The sequence below is a fragment of the Enhydra lutris genome, unplaced genomic scaffold (assembly GCF_002288905.1).
Source record: "Enhydra lutris kenyoni isolate GAN:26980312 unplaced genomic scaffold, ASM228890v2 scaffoldscaffold3, whole genome shotgun sequence".
In the NCBI taxonomy this organism is placed as follows: domain Eukaryota; kingdom Metazoa; phylum Chordata; class Mammalia; order Carnivora; family Mustelidae; genus Enhydra; species Enhydra lutris.
In genome coordinates, this window is record NW_019154087.1 from 38,896,976 (window position 1) to 38,916,858 (window position 19,883).

The following is a 19,883-nucleotide window of genomic DNA, read 5'->3' on the forward strand; positions in this document are numbered from 1 at the left end:
GTCATCAGTAACTAGGGTCCTACTGTACTTTAGGAGCTTGCTGGGCAGAAAGGTCTGGCAACAGAGAAGAGCTCTGGAATTCAACTACAAAATAATATCCATGAAAGTCTCTCTCTTCATAGGAGAAATCAAGAAAACCTTAGTGCTGTATTTTTTTTACACATGGGTAAGTTTGGTTATGACAAGTAGAAATATATTACTAAATTAGTTGTTTTACATTGTTTTGGGTGGATTAAAAAAAAAAATTGCCAAACAAATCACAGCAACTTAAAAGTTGCTACAATGGCTCTTTGCTATTGGTAGTAATTTGTCATTTGTGTATTTCTAAAATATGTACAAAAATAAAAAAATGTATTAATCAATAAAATTCCAAACACCAAAGTATCATTTCATGCTAAATGTTCTTAATTATCTAATTATGAAATCAAATAACTAAATTGTGCATGGCAATGACAAATATTGTCAAGAGGTTAACTTCCTTCTGTTCTAATATTTTAAGATTTTATTTATTTATTTGAGAGAGAGAGAGAGAGAGTGCAAGTGTGGGTAGGGGCAGAGGGTGAAAATCTTCAAGCCGACGCCCCAGTGAACATAGAGCCCAGTGTAGGGCTCGACTTCAGGACCCTGAGATCATGACATGAGCTGAAACCAAGAGTCAGATGCTGAACTAACTGAGCCACCCAGGCACCCCTGTTCTGCTAATATTAAAGTACATTGATATCACTGGAATCTATGTTGAAAGTATATTTGTAAGACAAAAATTCTGTTTAATCTATGAGTACTTGAAAAAATAGAAACATTTTAGATTGTGATGTAAGTTTAGGCAGGGACTAAATAAACTATCAAAACTTTCCAAATATTTTTGAAAATAACACATTTACACATAACAGAATAGAAATTGTGAGTCACCAAGCCTCCACTTGTAGCCCGAGTCTATTACTCTGTGAGGCTCTGTGAGCTAATTCAGCTTAACATGAGACATTCGGATGGGCAATACTAAAGTTAATGATACTAAATTGTATATTTGAAAGTTGTTAAAAGAGTAACTCTTAAAAGTTCTCATTACTAGTTTTTGATGTGTTCTACTGTATGGTGACTAACATAACATAAGGGGAAAAAATTCTCATCATTAAAGAAACAATGTATTATAACTATGTGAGGTGATGAATGTTCGGTAAACTTTCAATTATATCTCAATTAGAAAAAAAAATCACCTCACTCCATACTTTTCTGCAGGGTTGGCCAAGTTTTATCAAGCTATAGTTTGAAATCTTCTCCTACATAATTATTATGAGTTTCATACATGTTGTTGCGTGTCGATTCCTTTTTATTGCTTGGAAGTCTACATATGCATATACTAGAGTTTGCTTAACCATTCTTCTGTTGCTGGACATGTAAGGGGTACCTAATTTTTGGCTGTCACAAGTAAAGCTCCCATGAACATTCACGTACAAGTTTTTGTATGGAGATATGTTTTCAAGTTTTGACAAATCTGAAATCTTTCCAAGCTTCTGCCATAAGAAAATACCATTTTCACAAGATTGGCAATTATTTAAAAAGCTGTGAATTTTGATGAGGGTGTATAGGGAATAAAGAACACTCCACATGAGCAAAATGGAACTGTGGATCAGCACAAACTTTTCAAGGGTGATTTGACAGTACTTATCAAAATGAAAAAAAATATGTTTATCCCAGAATTTGCTGGAATTACCCTCTGTGTGCCTCAGTTTCCCAGCAGTGGAAAGATGATGATATTACTTAATATGTATCTCATAGGTTTAATATGTGATTCATAGGATTTATAGTGAACCTTCAAATAAATTCGTGAAAAATGCTTGCCATGCCAAAATTCTTTTTTTTTTTTAAAGATTTTATTTATTTATTTGAAAGAGAGCACATGTAGGCAGAGAGGCAGGTAGAGAGAGAGAAAGGAGGAAGCTGGCACCCGCTGAGCAGAGAGCCCGATGTGGGGCTTGATCCCAGGACCCTGACATCATGACCTGAGCTGAAGGCAGAGGTTTAATCCACTGAGCCACCCTGGTGTCCCCAAAATTCTTTTTCATTATTATTTCCACTCCTACTTATAGGAACCTATTCTTCAGAAACACTTTATCAAGTATGTAATAAATGTACCTTTAAGGGTATTCGCTGCAATGTTGTTGTAATAAAACACTATAAACAATCTAAAGAAATTTTTACATAAATTGTGGTAGGTCTGTTGGAGGCAATATGGACAAGGTGTGACAGCTGCTGAGGAGACCTGGCCTTGTTCTAAATCCTGCCTCAGTCTTTGCTAGTCATGGAGCGTGGTCCATTCCTTAATCTCTCTGTGTCTCAGTTTCTTCAGCTGTAAAAATGATAATACTAATACCCACTTTGTGAGAGTTTTTGTGCAGAATCAGTGAGATGTTACAGGTAAGTTCCTTAGAAGAGAATCAGGACATAGTGAACATTCCATAAATCATAGTATTACTTTGGAAGTTTATGTGCCCTTTGTAAGAATATGAGTAGGCCCACATGTGCTGCTGAATAAGGATACTCTCTAGAGGAAGACTTTATTTTCCCTGTAGATATTCTATAATGGGCGCAGGTAAAAGACCCACTTATATATGCTCAGACATAGACTTAAATGTTCAACAATTTGTCAGTTATTACTTTAACCTCTTATTACAGGCAGAGAAAATAGTTAAGCGTATTTCAAGTTTCGAATGCAACTTTCTTAATTTTGGTTACAAATGAAAATTTTAACACATAAAATTGATCAACCCAATAGAGAAGAGATAAAATCAAAGTTAAAAAACAACAACACTTCTTGGTCTTTGAGTAATTTATTTGAATTGTGAATTTAGGAAATATATGTTATATATTTATATACGTAGTGAATAACAAGAGGCAAGCATTTTATTGGAAGGACTACTGTGACTGACAAAATTGAATGATTGCTATTTAATCGGATTACCTTATGTTAAATGACTTAACATAAGAGAATAAGAACCATTATGTTAAAATATTGGCTAAAACGCACTTTGTTTTCTCTGCCACTAAATCTCATTAGGAGTAAGAACGTCTTTGTATACAGGTTATCCAAAAGATATTCAAATAACCTTATGACATAGACAAACTTACAGCCTACAGATTAAAAAAGAAGCTGATTTTCATTTCATGTAGAAAAGCCAAAAACAGAGCAGATGTGCAGGCAAAGATAAATAAAACACTGGCTCCTTCTTAAGAAAGGTGATAGTCTGTCTTTCTTACTAATTTATGTACGGTATAACAAGTAACCACTAAATGTTGTAGCAGGGGGAAATTTGGCAGGAATCGTTCCTTTTACAAGTCGTAACCACACTTCCTGCCCATAATTTAACTCTAATAAAGCATCCCCAGTTAAAACCCTATCACAGCGTATTTCACCGTTAATATTCTCAGACTCAAACGCAAGCTTGTCTCTTCCATCAACCACTAAAAATCCAGAGATATGAGCACTAAATGACTCAATGGTATACTTAAACACATACACCCCAAGATAAGGAATTCTGAATTTTCCAGTTCTTGGTGTATATGAAGATCCATAATTGACGTCCAAATTATTAAATAGGATAGGACCAGGCATAGACATTCCATATGTGTGAGATGCAAAAAAGGCCACCATCGGTGCATATCTATAAGATCCTTTGGAAAAATCTGTTACAAGAAAAAAAGGGAGTCAGTTTTCATTGTTTTTTTTTTTTATCATGCTTTGTCTTTCTTCATTTCTTTATCATTTTATCACGTTACAAAAAGGGGTAGCAGAAGGAACCAAGGTCATTCATCAAATTTTTAACAAGGGTATAGGTGTCTGGATGCTTGCTTCTTCTCTTGGCTGAATTACCTGCAATCATTTGCTCTCTGTGAGCCTCAGTTTCTCCATTCAGATCAAGATAGAATGATAATAGCGCTTGATATATCCCTCATAGAAATGCCTCAAAGATTAATTTGCATGTTGCTTTGATCTCTCCAGAGATAAAGGAATTCAAAGCACTCTATGATTATTATGGTATGCCAGAATGTTTTAAAGCTCCTTGTAGGAATTGAAGCTGACATGATGTAGAAACAATTTTTCCAGCATCTTGTCAAACAGTTTCTAGAGGCTAAAATGAAAACCAAATGCAATCATATGCAGTACAGAGAAGTAGACAAAAGCAATTTTCTGTGTAATTAATGCCAAATGTACTTACAAAGGCTGAGATTCAAATAATAGACTAAAAAATTTGCTCTTTGTTATGCAGCATATTATTAAGAAAAGCCTGTTTTGAAATATTGTTTTGTGGTCATTAAAGAAAATATATTTTAAAGGCTGCACAAATTTTTAATGAAAAATTTAGAAATGGTACACTCTTGAAGTTAATTTATAACAAACAATACTTACGAAGGTAAGTGGGCCCCCCCCAAAAAAAGGCTTTTTATTTTACTCAGTACTTTTGAGCATGTTCTAACAGTCCTCACCGTCAAAATGACACTATTAGCTTAATCTTCATGGAAGACGCGCTAATTACTTTTTAAAGCTTCATTTAAATCATATGTGATATGAATCAAAGATATATTTCTTTATCAGCTTGTTTGAGGAGAAGGAGTTTGTACCCATCACATATATGCATCTGTATTTTCTTTTAAGATGCCCGGGAAAAGAAAAAGACTGCCTCTGTCATATCAATATCAAAAATGTCAACAAGTGTACATCAATATGGATTTACCTGGCCGACATTTCCACTTGTAAATCACGTATGTTACTCAGTAAATTTCAGAGGCAAAAGGAATTAATCCTCACGAGTCCAGATTAATCCGGTTTAAATATTCCTTGGTAAACGTTTTCAAGAAGCTTTTTTGTTTAGGATAGCGCGCAAATGCAAGGACGCATGCGCTTTCGTACCTGGCGCTAAAGCGTTTTCTTGCACGAGCTTGACAGTGCAGTTGTCACCCGTGAAAGGATGTCGGCAGGCGCAGACAGAGCTCCCTCTTCCATTTATACACGTGCCCCCATTCTGGCATGGGGACCTGCTACAGTCTGAATACTCCTCTGTTACTGAAAGAGTCAAGATAAAAGAGGGTGAAGGTGACCTATTTTCTCGTTGATCTTACAGTTTGAGACAGCATGGGAAAAACGCTGAAGGAGAAATAAGAAAAATGGGTCCCCCGGCGCAGGCTGGCCGCGCGTGTAGTCACTGGACTTCATACAAACCTCTCAAGTCTCCGAGCTTCTTTAACTACGTCTTCTAAGTGGGAATCATCCTGTGATAGTCTTAAGTGGGGATAATCCACTGTACTTCTTTATGTGAAAATGTTAAGATTTTGGTCAACTGTAGAGCAGAATAGGGTAACTGGACACAGATTTAGATCTATTTGGAAGTGATACATGATAAAGGTAATATTACAAATCGTTGGAGAAGAAAAGTGTCTATTGAATACACGGTGCTAACATAACTGAATATTCATAAAAACATACTTTCCACATGTACAAAAATGCTAAAGGTAAAAACAACAACCTATATGATTGTATTATAATCAAGTAAAAGGGATATCTTTGTAGAGCTTTAAAATTTTGGAGAACTCAAAGCAAAACAAAACAAAACAAAAAATCCAAAAGCCATAAGAGAAAAATCCTGACATTTGACCACATAAGAATTAAAACATATTTGCAACCAAAGTTGCAGGCTCAAAAGTTCAGTTTCAAAGATAAGGTTCAAAAGTTCAGGTTCAAAGATAAGTGACAGATTAAGAGAAAAATGTTTTGACAGAAACAAAGATCTAATGGATAATATCCATAACGTGAAAAGTTCTGACCAATCTAAAAGATTGTGGGGAAAAAAAACCTGAAAAAATGGGCAAATGATATGAACTGGCCAATTACTGAATGAAAAATGCAAAAGTTCATTATCATTTTTAAAGCTTATTCAATTTCACTACTAATTAAGGAATAATAAATTTTTACCACCAACACTTTATCAGGTGTCAACATTCAAAAAGATACAAGATATTCAGTGATGAAGAAAATGGGCATTCTCATATAATGTTGGTTAGAGCTTAAATTGTTAGAAGCTCAGAATGAACAATTTAACCATATTTATCAGAATTAAAAAGGTTCATTCGCTCAAAGCCAGAAATTTTTCCTGGCAGAATATATACTCCAGAGATACTTGCCTATGTATACAAAGAAAACTGTTAAAAATGTTCTTTATGCCATCATTTGCATTAGTGAAAAACTGTAAGACACCTAAATGACCATTTCATTGTTAAATAAATTATAGGTATCTTTTCCCTAAGGAATATTAGACAGTAGTTAAAGTATGAGATAGATCCCCGGACACATTTGATTTACTGAAGGCAGCAAGATCCAGTTCACACATTAGATATAGAATAATTTCAATGATTTAGAAAACCTTAAATTATGAATATGGTTATAAACATCATACATAATTATGTAAACACAGAGAAAATGTTGGGGAATAGGTTGCTGGTCACAGTTACCGCTATGGCGCCACCTTGTGACAAGTTTGAACAGTTTACAATTCACTCATTTCAAAATACGGATTGTTGATGACTTTTAAATTGAGGGTTGTTTGCTTTAACATTTTTCTCAAGAAGTGAGATCTGTAAATGTTTTATATACGTTATGATTCATGTTTAAATAATTCAAATTCACATAGATTGTGACCAAACTACATGCCAGTATTAGAAATTTTTTTCAAAGAAAATATATATTACTTAGTAATTAGAGAATAGTTTACATTATTTTGATATACTTTTGCAATATTCCATACACTATTTTGCTCACTAAGATACATATGGAAAACATTACATATATGCAATAGCTTTTCAAAATGTTTCAAACTGGCCTACATTTTCTTTAACATCTTTTCTCAACCAAGTGAATAGGTTCTTAAACCCCTCTATTCACTATTAGCTATCATTCTAAAACCTAGCCCATTTCTTCCTCACTTTAAAAACTTCAGTGATTCTCTAATGCCTATAGAAATGTGAATTCTTGACGTCAAAGCACTAGCTTCATTTGTTTTCACATTTTCTGAATCTAGCACAGTGATTGAATCACAGGGTGGTGTTCAATTACTGGGTTTCACCAGGAATGAATCAACTGTGCAGGGGAGCTGGGGCACACTGAATTATTTATGCTATCTGACTAGCTCTATAATTCTTATTTTCCCATTTTCTTAAAAATGCACTCTCACCTGGAGACTGCCCCATGCATGAATCAGGGATCAAACAGATGTACTTTTTTTTGTATTGCTATTGGCTTTATGTTGATTCTATATGACCAGGGTCTTTGCCTATTTAACATCTAGGATGCACTTTTCATTTTTCTCCTCTGTCTATTCCATTACCTCTAGGAATGGGGTGTTTCCTTGTTCTCTTTGAGTCATTTTAGAGGATGCCATTTTGCCCTTTATTCCAACTTCTTTGCAGGGTCATTCATCTGGAGGAAGGGTTCACTTGAGTTTGCTTGGGGCCTGCTGTCTCCTATCACTATAGTAGCTCAAACTTGCTGAGAATACACCTGGTTTGCCTGCTGGGGCATCTCTCATGTACCCACCGAATTCCTGTTCAGGGTGCTTCGCACTCTGGTCTGCACCTTCTTCTGTCACACGTGTTTTAAGTTCCTTTCTTGCCTTCTTTGATATTTTAGATATCTCTGGTCTCCAAGTCCCTGCCTCAATAATTCACATTATGACACATAAAATTATGCCTATGGCTCCCAGAACTGGATGTATTAGGAATAGACTCTGATTAGAGCAGGCTACAGTAACAACCGCCAGTTATGACCTTATACTGAAATGAAATGACCTTATACTTCTGTTAACATTATATAAACATGAGGTGTTCATTGTCTATTTTTGCATCTGTATTACAGTGTATCATAGCAGGTCTTCTATGCCTTGATGTCACTGAAATTATCTAAAATCTCATATTTATTTAAGTCATTTTAGCACGAACTTGCAATTATTACCAAGAATTACATTTATCTTATTGGACTTATCATCTGTCCATAGAAACTGTTCTTTGTTTTAATTCTGTATACGATGTTTTAATGAACTTCATCATTTCCAAATTTACTTTTTTTTTTTAAAGATTTTATTTATTTATTTGACAGAGAGAGATCACAAGTAGGCAGAGAGGCAGGCAGAGAGAGAGGAGGAAGCAGGCCTCCTGCCGAGCAGAGAGCCCCATGTGGGGCTCGATCCCAGGACCCTGGGATCATGACCTGAGCCGAAGGCAGAGGCTTCAACCCACTGAGCCACCCAGGAGCCCCCCGAATTTACTTTTTATGTGTTCATCCAAATCACTGATAAAAATATTTAATGGACCAGTGTCAAGCACAGAGTTTAAAACAACCAAGACTGATTGGCATTGACTTATCAAATTGAAACTATTTACATTTTAATATACAATCGGCTAAAATCTACTTTGGTACATCATCCACCTTACATTTTTTACTTTATTACTAAAATACTTAAAAAAATGGTTAGGTACCTATGTAAGTTCCTGCACATATTTGTCTCAAAAGGCAATTTTTTCTTGAATTAACAACAAAGATAAGACCCCCAAAGAGCATCATTTTCTTTTCAAAATCTTTTCTCATCCCCGTCAGTAGAATTAATTACATTAATTCTCTTAATTATTGTCAGATGCACAGAAGTTCTCTTGTTGAACTTATCGCACTCCACTGTAATTGCTCCCATGTCCTGACTTCCAATTAGATTGTGAGCTTTCTCGAAGTCAGGGCTCGGGTCCTCTACTACACGGCGTGTCACTGCTAATTAGCACAGTGCCTGACATACCGAGTGCAAAAATGTCTTTTTAAAGATGAATAAACCAGCACAGGGTCATGTAAGGAATTGCTGAGTCACCATACTGTACATCTGAAACTCATATAATACTGTATGTTAACTACCCGGAGTGAAAATAAAAACTTAAAAACAATTAAGGTGAATGAACAAATCATTGCAAGATTGAGTAGATGATGATATATAATCCAACCCTCTACCCCTTCTCACAGTTCTCAAAGACCAGGTAGAATTTAATGCTATGAAGTCATTGGCATGTTTTTCTAGAGACAAGGAATCATCTCAAGCAAACTTTTCACAGCTTCTCCCCTACCTTGGGCTTCAGGAATTATTAAACTCTTTCCAGTCCATTTATTTTCGTTGGTAGAGGTCGGTGCAATTAGTTGAACAGTTCTGCTAACTCAACATTCTACTATCTTGTGCAAATGGCATAACTAATCCTTCAATATTCATTTCCCTGCTCTGACCATGACTAAAATTCCTTTGCCATTATCTTGGAATGTTTCATAAGCTTCAATTCATTCTGGTCTGTTCTTTCTGGACGCTAATATATGCTCAAGTTACACCTTCCTATTAATCCTACTTCTGTATTTCATAAATGTTCATGTTAAATTTGAACTGATTGGAGAGCTCCCTACATTTTCAAAAGCATTCTGCCTTTGCTAATATTTGCCATTCTTTATTATAATTATTTGTGTAATGTATGAGGTCCATGAGAAGAGGAAGTGTGTTGAATTTACCACTCTGTCTACTCAATCTTTCTCAGGACTCATTCAACACTTACTCAATAGATATTCAATGGACAAAATAAAGCAGCATATTATATTGATGTTTTCTCCTTTGTTCTTATTTTTATGTATGTTTTACATATATTTTTAATTTTATTTGGTATTTTCATTGTTTAGTCCTATTTCATCAAGATCTTATTTTTTTCTTTAACAATAATATTGCAGAGGGCAGATTTCTGCTTGGAGCAGAATGGAGTTTCCAACAGATTATTGAGGAAACCTAGCATTGCCTTTGGGCCAGTTTGTCCTAAACAGAGAAACACATTATGTACAAATCCACTACACAACTTTGCTCAAGGTAGCATGTCCACACAACATTAGGACTTTATTTTTCATCCCAATTCCAATGCTCTCTAAAATGATTCCTTCCACTTATGGACACATTAACTTTCAGCACTATGCTGTGTCCCCGTTTATCAAAATTGTTCCTATCAAATAAGGTTTATCCTTCTGTTGTTTTAAAAATACTCTATATGTTCCTTTCCAACAACTTTAAAAAATGTGGATATTTATTTGTTTATATGACATTTCCAAACTCCTTGTTCTAAGTACTCATATTTTGTCCATTGGTGTATGGATGGATGGATGGAAATATTGTTTCCAACTATCTTTACTACTTTTCCTTCATAGTGTTTTTATTTTTGTTCTTTATAAGTCATATCTGTTGCTCTTGATACTGTTTCTGAGATCTTTTTTTCTCAGTCCTTTAAATATAATTTTAAAGCTCATTTAATCATATCAGCAATCCTTACCAAATGTATTATCCCTGTCCCAGAAGATTTACTCTAACATTTGTCACTAAATTATCACTTATTTATCTTAAGTCATGACCCAGGAAGTCAACTGTTTTTATTTGATATTATCAACTCTATTCACCTTTTTCTTAAAAGTCATAACCTTTAATCAAAAGCACTATTTAAAAAATGACAAACATATTAAAATATGTACAAATCATTAGTCATTAGGAAAAGGCAAAAGAAAACCCTAGATACAACAAAATGTTATTCAACATAAACATAGTTGAATAGTTCCAATTAAACTTATAATAAAATATGTATTATTTCTTTTCAGAGTCACTTTAAGCTGTGTATACTAAAATTGGCAACTAAAACCTTAAAGCATGTTTCTCAAACTTCATGTTCAATAAAAATTTGGTACAGCTATTATTTTTATCCTTCAGTTTTTTTGTCAAGATGCAACTCAGACCACTGTGCAGTAAGCTCACAATATGTGATTTAATAATCCCTACACTTTCCTTTTCATGTTTGATAATTAATATGACACAAAATAATACCACATGGGCAATTTTGAATTCACAGTGTTTTTGATGACCAGTAGAAGGACATCCATTCATTGTATTTAATTATAGATCAGTTAATAATCAAATTTGGTTTCAACTCTCAAATGCCAAAGAAATAGTCCATTGTTGAGAAAGAGCTCCTGTGATTCTTGATAGAGAAAGAACCCAAACATGTGCAGTGTCTGTGTAAATGGGACCTGGTGTTCTGTCCAATTTCCTTTTTTTGTCAGACCATGTGTTATAAATCTTGGTTCATATGCAGGAATCAAACACATGGCTCCTGTCTGCTCACCTAAGACATCACAGCCATTTTACTGCACGAAAAGGTGCAGGAAGGGGCTGTCAATTTTGTCAGCATCCTCTCCTCAACTGTCATCCTTCCGTTGGAAGGAGAATTACGTAGAAAGCTGGAGAGTCGTATCTTCTCCCAGGGAACCATAAACGAAAATAGTTCACTTAATATTCTCTTCAACACTGGTATGTTTTATTGACAACAACTAGGGAGACTATCCCCAGTGGATAGGCTTGCTAATCAATTGTGACACAAAGAATACCTTTAGAATCATGAGCAGAAAGGAATTCATTAAGCAGGCCTGAGACTGCTATCTTTAGAAAGGGCTGCCTGCCAGGTTTTGCCCTTAGCCCACATCTGGGCTCTTGGCTTCTTGCCATTTCCTAACTGTAAGTGTCTTCCACTGTGCCCAGACTATTTGTACAAACAATATGTTTAGGCTGAACATCTGACTTCTTTCTGAGAGTCCAGAATTTTGGTAAGGACTAGGCAGAGGGTGCGTATGTGACCAGTCCTGTTATGGACTGAATATTTGTGTCCACTCAAAATCCATATGTTAAAATCCTGACCCCCAATCTTATAATATTGGTAGGTAGGGACTTTGAGGGGTGACTAGGTCATGAGGGTGGAGTCCTCACGAATGGGAGTAGTGCCTTTTTTCAACAGACCCCAGAGAGGTCTCTCACTATATCCCTTTCTGCCACATGAGAATACAAGGAGTTGGCAGTCTGCAACCTGCAAGAGGGTTCTCACCAGATTCCAGCGATGATGGCCTGATGTGAGACCTCCAGCCTCCAGAACTGTGAGAAATAAATTGCTATAGTTTATAAGCGATCCAATCTATGGTACTTTGTTATAGTAGTCTGAATTGACTAAGACAAGCCCCAGTAAAACCCTTGGGTGCTATTTGATGGACTTCCTTTGACAGAAATATTGCACATTTGCATGCGTGTGTGTGTGTGTGTGTGTGTGTGTGTGTGTGTATTTGTGACTAGAGAAAAGAGCACACACAAGCATGTCCCATTCCAGGACAGAGTGAGCATAAGGAAGTTTGCACATGGATTTCTCCAGACTCAGCCTGTATCATTTCCCTCTACTGATCCTACCATGTATCTTTTCACCATAATAAACTTCAGCTATGTGCATCACTCTGTGCTGAGTTCCAGGAGCTGATGCTAACAGATCACCGAACTTGTGTGTGGTTTTGGAGACCCTATAAAACACACCATAAATTCTAAATTCAAGCAGTTATCCTTCAAAATTTAATCAGCTTTTAGTTAACCATTTTGGAGAGAAGTCAACTTACTGATACCTCAAGTTATCTTGAAAATGTTATTTTTTAAATAATATGGGAAGACATCTAAAGAGTAGCAAATACCTTGGAAAAGACCATTAAAATTTTTGCAGATATTTTTCAGCGTTTATTGATACACATTCATTTTTGTGCAGCTAAGCCTTTATATTTTCTATGTTATTCTTTTTGAGTTATTATTATATGATAGGCATAAGTTATGAACATATGTTGAATTTAAAATGCAATGACTTTATAAAGTAAAGATAGGGGATGATGGAACACCTAAGTCTGTAAATTATGTTGATATATGTATATGCATTTGTAATGTATATCAAATATTAAGTGAAAATATTAGAGAAAACCCATAAATGTTGGGTATAGCTAAAAACAAGCATCATATAATTATAACTAATTTAATAATATACTTTTACAAGTTAGTTCACGATCCTCAAAATAAAGTTTTGAGGTGGTTATATTATTCTATATTTTACAAATGAAGAAAGCAAATTTTAGGAAAATGAATGACTTGTTACAAACAAAAACATTGCCAGGCAAGACCTGAACATTCATTTCCTGACTCCAAAATCAGTGCTCCTTAGTCATCATAATTGCTTCAATGCAGAGTTACAAAAATTAAAAGTGGGTTTAAAACAGAATAAAACAGTGAAATATCCAGGCTCTTATTTTCTCTGTTAAATCGCTTATATCCTCAGTGATGATAATTTTAGAAAGTTGTATTTGGTACACTACCAAATCTTCTGTGGAAGGTAATCTTTCTTAAGAGGAGTTGTTAAAGGAGTAATTATGAATAAAAGAGGTTTATTATGAGAGTTAAGTATACTTGGCAAACATTGGGAATAATGTTGCAATAAAAAGTCAGTGGTCTCATGAGCATCAGGTGCCCGTCCTCCGTGATGTTGTCGTCAATATGGATGTGCTACCGCAGGACTGAGCTCCTCTTAGGAGGCAAGCAGCCAAACCCTCCTGCAGGGACAAGTCTGCCAATTGCTGCACAAACAAATCTTCAAAGATGAAATAAAACCCTCTTGGTGTCTATGGGAATATTATTTAGACACAAATCAAATATTTAGTGATTCAACTGGAATAGCTTATCAGCACTGGCCTAGGAGGAATCATAATTAACATAACTGAATGTGGGGCTGCCTCACAGGAAGTGAGAGGGATAGGACCCTGCATTTTGCCCTTCCACCACATTAGTCAAGGAAAGATGCTGTGAATAATTGATGGTCACTTCCAATGACAACTGCCCATTAGTCATACTACAGAAAAATCCAAACTGAAAAGTAGCACCTTTACCTCCTGGTAAGTACAGAAATGAATGGCAGTATTTGGATCCTCAAGAAGGAAAACTCCTTCAGAGTATTGATTCTGGCCATCTGGAATATTCAGATACAGCCATACTCAGATCTGATGCCCTGAACAGAAGCAGAAGGAAGAGAAAGGCAGGTGAACATACTCCACAATCTCTTTGAGTAGAGTGGTTGAGGACTGAGTCCTGAGTCCAACAGGCCAGGAGTCAGGCTCTATCACCAACTAGTTGCATGACCTTAAGCAGAAGAGGCCAGTTCATCTCTCCGAGGGTTAGTTTACTTATCTTCAAAATAACAATAATGACAACTACTTCCTAAGTATTGTTAAGTGAGCTAACATATATAGTATAATTTGTATAGCACCTGTGATATAGTTATTCATAAGTAGTATCCAATGTTATGTTATTATAATATTACTATTATTAGGCTTAAAAGGAAGTTATCAATATTAAAATTAAGTTTTAAAAACTAAATTCATAGGATTTTTCATTCTATTAATGGCACTTATTATTCTGTAAATGATAGTGACTCTAATCTGAATAACATTATTGTGAAATTCCTAAGATGATGATAAACTATCTTCTGATGTTAATCTGGCTACATGGTTATTTATAATATAATAGTAAAGGTCAAAGGAAACAACCAAATTTTAGCCAGTGTGCCAGTGTGTCCCACCCTTGGTATGAAACAGGGTATCAAACAAAGTGGTTAATTGCAATTGGTTTATTCTTTACCTTTTTCTTTTTATTTCTTTTTTTTTTTTTTTTTCTGGGAGAGAGAGAAAGACAGTGAGCACAAGCAGGGGGAGGGGTAGAATGAGAGGGAGAGAGAGAAACTTAAACAGTCTCCATGCCTAGCATGGAGCCCAAAGGGGCTTGATCTCACCACCCTGAGATCATGACCTGAGCAGAAACCAAGAGTCAGGGGCTTAACTAATTGACCCACACAGGTGCCCCACAGCTGGTTTGTTCTTACAGGAGAACTTAGACTGAGTCCACTGGTTTTATCACCATGCACAGACTTCACCAGCTAAGCTGTCCAATGAATGCCATCGGTTTTATGGCCCATCGAAGCTGGCTTAATAAGTATGCATATCTACACAACTACTAAAGGGTCCTACACATTATGCTGCTGGTCCTACATAAAGTGTAATTATTTAATTTATAAAGTATAAATAATTTAATTACATAGAGTGTAATTAATTACTAATTTTGGTAGACGGTCTATAAAAAAATTCTACTTCCAGTAAATAAAGGAACAGGAAGCAATTTTATCAAGACATCATTGGAAAAAAGAGAATGAGAACTAAGTTAATGATTAGCCCATTAAATTCAATATTGAGTCACCTGCTATATAAATATCTAAATACAATTTTTATAAATTAACAGGCATTCTTTATACTATAAAAGTTTATAAGTTCTTATGTGTATTAAACCTTTTACCTCAATTAATTTTGAAGCTATTTAAATTTTATATTTACTATATAGGTCCAGGCATTTTTTTGGTTTAAGGAAAAAAAGAAATAACATGGTTTGCCTGGTGTATGACCACATATGCTGGAGTAGAGCTTAACTGAAACTCATTTGCAATGTCCACAGAAGACCAAGGATTGAGATAAAATGGAAAAGGAACAGCTTATCATTTTTCCTGAACTAGTGTAAGAACATCTCCTATCGAACTACTACCATCTTTCTCTAGGAAACATGTACATCTGAATTGTTTGTTCTGTGATTCCACATGACAAGATTAGTCTTCCTGGGTCAGACGAATTGCAAGGAAGCCATAAATAAATACAGTAATTTAAGTAGTCAAGAAGCAATTCAGCTTTGTATTATTCTGTGATTTTTAATGTTATCAAAACATTCAGAGATTAAAGATGGAGTCATATTATGTCAGGACAGTGATCACTCTTCTGTAATTAGAAAGCAATAAAATAAAAAATTCATCCGGTTGCGCATATAACTTAATAGCAGACTCCTATGAGAGGAACACTGCCATTTCTTTTAGTCAGAATCAGCAGCTATTCTTCTTATTGTGAAAAGTTCAAACATATTCATGAGACACTTCTTTCGTGAGAGACTTCTGTATGTTTATATGCACTGCATTGAATTCTTCCTTCCTCCCAGATTTATGCCTCTCTTCTGGTATTTACAACATCTATTAATTATCCTGCTACCCTATCATTTCCCAAATTCAAAACTTCAGAGTATTCTAGGTCTTCTCCCTCCCCAGGTGCCGTGCATTCAGGCTGTGAACAGCTCACGTTTTTTATACAGTAATGCTCTCTGCACATATTCCTACTAATGAGCTCAGCAAAATACCTATCCCAATCCCATCACTTAAAAGGAAGAAACAGAGACCCAGAGAGGTGGACTTGCTTAAAGTTACAGAGAAATCCCCGAAACAACTAGGACCCAAAATCCTGATTTGTTGTTCCTTGGATCATCTGTTTTTCCACTCTCCTGCTGTTTCTGTTAATTTTACCTTTACAACAAGTTTCACATTTGTCCCCTCTGTCTCAACTTCCTCTTCCTCAGATCGGGCTCTTACCACTCTGCTAATACTGTCCTAACTGGTATCTCTAATTTCATTCTTTGCGGTCTTGCTCTATGCTTCTGCTAGCTTCATGCCTCTGACATATGTTTCTTCCCACACCCAACCCTCTCCTCCAAATTTTCAAAGACCATTCTTAGAAAACTGTGTCTAAAGGCCTTAGTGTTATAATCTACATGCGTCCACCCAAAATTTATATGTTGAAATTCTAAACCCCAAAGTTGGTGATATTAGGAGGTGGGGCCTTTGGGACATGGAGCCCTCATGAACAGGATCAGTGTTCTTTTAAGAGATACCCAGAGAGATTGCTCACAACACAGCAAGAAGTCACCGGTTGTGGTCTAGGAAGAGGGCCCTCACCAGAGTGTAACCATGCTGACACAGCAATCTTGGACTTTCTAGCCCCCAAAACTGCGAGAAATACATTTCTGTTATTTGGGGCTCCTCCAGTCTTTGGTATTTTGTTATTGCGGCCCAAATGGACTAAGACACTTAGCTTGGCATTTGTAGCTTGCTGTGACCTACCCAAATAAAATTCCTGCTCACATATGCATTCATTCATTCAGTCATTCAACAGATATTTACTGAGTTCTTATAGTATACCAGACATTTTGTCAGATAATGCCAAAATGAGTAAGACTCAGTCTGGTCATTTTCATTCAGAAGCTCATTATCTATTAGTTTTCCTTAATTATACATAAAAGCAAAAATGTTCTACAGGGAGAAATCTGATTGTATTACAGGGGTCTTGTCAGAAAAAATGAAACATGTAGACAAATATTTACATGATAAACACTTAATGCCTGATTTACATAGGATGGAATCAGCTTCAAATGGTATATCAGTGATCTTTGAATTACTTAACTATTCACTCAAGTTCAAGAAAGTGCCTTTTATTTCTTATGGTATTGATAAACCCCACAGATCTACTAAACATCTTTTAAATGAAAAGAGAGATTAAATGTTATTATTTCAGCAATAGCTTACCAGGAACTAGAAGGTTGTCAGTGTTTCTTTGGGATCGGCCTATCAGGACAGTGGTCAGATTCACTGTTGGTTTTTTAAGTGAACTGGGTTTCTTCAGCACTGGTTTTATTTGCTTCTGAGACTTGGCAACATTGGCAAGACTACCAGACAGTGTTTGATTTATATACCAAGTTAAATTAGATATGGCGATTTGAGATTTTATTTCAATTACTGATTCCACGAATTCTGTCAGACCTTTCTGAAGAAGCTGAAGATCAGGTTGGGAACTTTCTATCCGCTTAGGTATGCTTACATTCAGTTCTGAGATATGTGTAGAAGCATTATGACACATGAGTAAGACTTCAGACAGAGTTTTGTTAAGCGCAGTGAGGTGAACCGAGAGGTGAATGGATTTTGCTTCCAACGCCTTAAATCTGGAAGTCAGTACCTGCAATTGAAGAGCCTGGTCTCTTTCATTTGTGGTCACACTGCCTTTTTTTAGTGAAATATAATAAGGTATGAGTGTCTTGGCCACTTTAGTCTCAATACCTTGCAACCTAGTTTCAAAATTTTTGGAAATATTTGTGGCTGAAAGCATTTTTTCCTCCAAATGACTCATATTTTGCTGGTATTTTATCACTTGGGAGGTGGTTTCATTGAACATTTGATAAATCTTTTGAAAGCTGGACTGACTTAGTTTTTCCTCCTTAGGCATATTTGCAAGGACCTTGGCAACTTGCAAAACAAAGTTGTATCTCTGATCGTCATTGACCAACATCTGAATGGAATCATTCAAGTGTTGGAATTGAGAAATAAATGTCAAAATGGTTTCCATATTTTGGGTACATTGATGATGGACTTCGGGATTATACTTTATTGAATTTAAAGTTTCTTTTAGCATGTAGTTATCCTGAATGAAATCAATGGCATTATTTATAATAATCATTGTCTTATTTAGGCCATCTTCCATTTCTGAGGCATATTCATTGATACGCCTGTCCAAGGCATCACTACGACTCTGTACTTCATTCCTAAGTGAGTTGTGTCTTTTTGAAAGTTCTTTGATAAGAATATTTAGACTGTTGACAGCACTTATCAGGTTTTCCACTTTCTTCCTTGTAGCTATTGCTTCCTTTGGTGGTTCTTGCACAATTGTCTCTCTAAAAGGTGTTGCCTGCTCAAGCAAAGGTTGAAGGATCTCCATATCATAAGTCAAATCATTTAGCTGCTCATTCATTTTATCCATCTTATTGTCCATTGGAAAGAGAACTTCAGCCAGTGTTTGGTTTAAAACTTGTAAATTCTCTTCTGTGTCCTTAATTTGAAATTTAAAATCATTTCTGCACTTAGATAACATGTCTTCGCATTCACCCCTGATAGATTCCTTCTCCATCTCCAAAGCAATGGTGAGATTGTTAATCTTGCTGTCTTGGATGTGCAAATCATCAAACACGTGCAGCATCATCAAACCCTGCTTCTTTATGTTCTCTTGTAGAGCAGACATGTACTCAGTGACATTACTGTGAACTGACTCAGCAGTTGGAACACCCCTCTGATCTGATACTTGTTCCGTTGATAAAAGCTGCTCGTGTACTTCCTTCATTTTAGACAGAGTCTTGTTGAGGGATTCATAATACAAAATGCTCCGTGAATGTTCCTGTTCTAAAGCACCTTCTAAATGAGCTTGCTTTGCTTCTAGTTCTTTAATAGGCTTCTCACAAGTGACAGTAATTTCTTGCCTTATATTCACAATGCGATTTCTTAGATCTAGTACATCAGTCAAAGTGGGCCTGTTTTCTTGCATTAAAACAGACTTTTGCTGGACTGCTATTAAAACCACAGATTCATTAACCTGTCGAATTATTTGTCTGGTGTTTTCAAGGTCCTCTGATAAGCTTGATACAGTCTTAAAGAGCTGTGCTATTGTCTCTTGCATGTCATTTTGAAAAATTTTAAATTGCTCTCTTACTATGTTCTTTACCAGATCATTAATGCTTTTGGATTTTAGGCCTAGAGAAAAAATATTAAACAACAATAAATGATATATGATTTTAATTAGGTAAACTTCAGATATCTCTAAAAAGATAAAAAATTTGAGCTAAGCACCACTAACATGTAATAATAAAAATACTTCTTCACTACACTTACTTATGAAATTCCAAAAATTACTATAGTTCATAGAAGGTGAAAGCCTTCTTAACTGGTAAGTCTGAGGAGAGAAATCAATTGTGGTGTAGAACATATCACAGTCATAAACAAAAGACATGAAGGAACTGCTACTGATTTCAGTTAATAGATCCTCATATGTTATGATTCTAAACCTAGTCTTACTCTGGTATGAAAATAAATGGCTTTGGGCTCTCTGGCTCAGTAAATAATACCTGGTGTTATCTCATGACTATGCTATTAGGCTGTTAATAATTAGGTTTCAGGGCTTGTGCTTTGAGCTCATAAAAACGAATAAATTGACTGCAGAGAAGAAATTTAATGAAATTCCCAAATAAGGAAAATTATGAAGTAATAGT

At 35.6% G+C, this 19,883-nt stretch overlaps 1 protein-coding gene across 2 annotated transcripts in view; it reads right to left on the reverse strand.

The window, feature by feature from the left end:
* Positions 1–2,812: 2,812 nt before the first annotated feature.
* Positions 2,813–19,883, reverse strand: part of LOC111154534 (multimerin 1) — a 65,152-nt gene continuing 48,081 nt past the window's right edge. Inside the window, exons 6-8 of one of the 2 annotated variants that reach the window (XM_022514199.1) lie at positions 17,380–19,368; positions 4,907–5,059; positions 2,813–3,681 (exon numbers count right to left, since the gene is read on the reverse strand). In XM_022514199.1, coding sequence (XP_022369907.1) covers positions 3,260–3,681; positions 4,907–5,059; positions 17,380–19,368 — 2,564 coding nt within the window. In that variant the 3' untranslated portion in view covers positions 2,813–3,259. The remainder of the gene's footprint in view (positions 3,682–4,906; positions 5,060–17,379; positions 19,369–19,883) is intronic. The other variant, XM_022514208.1, reaches the window with a different exon arrangement.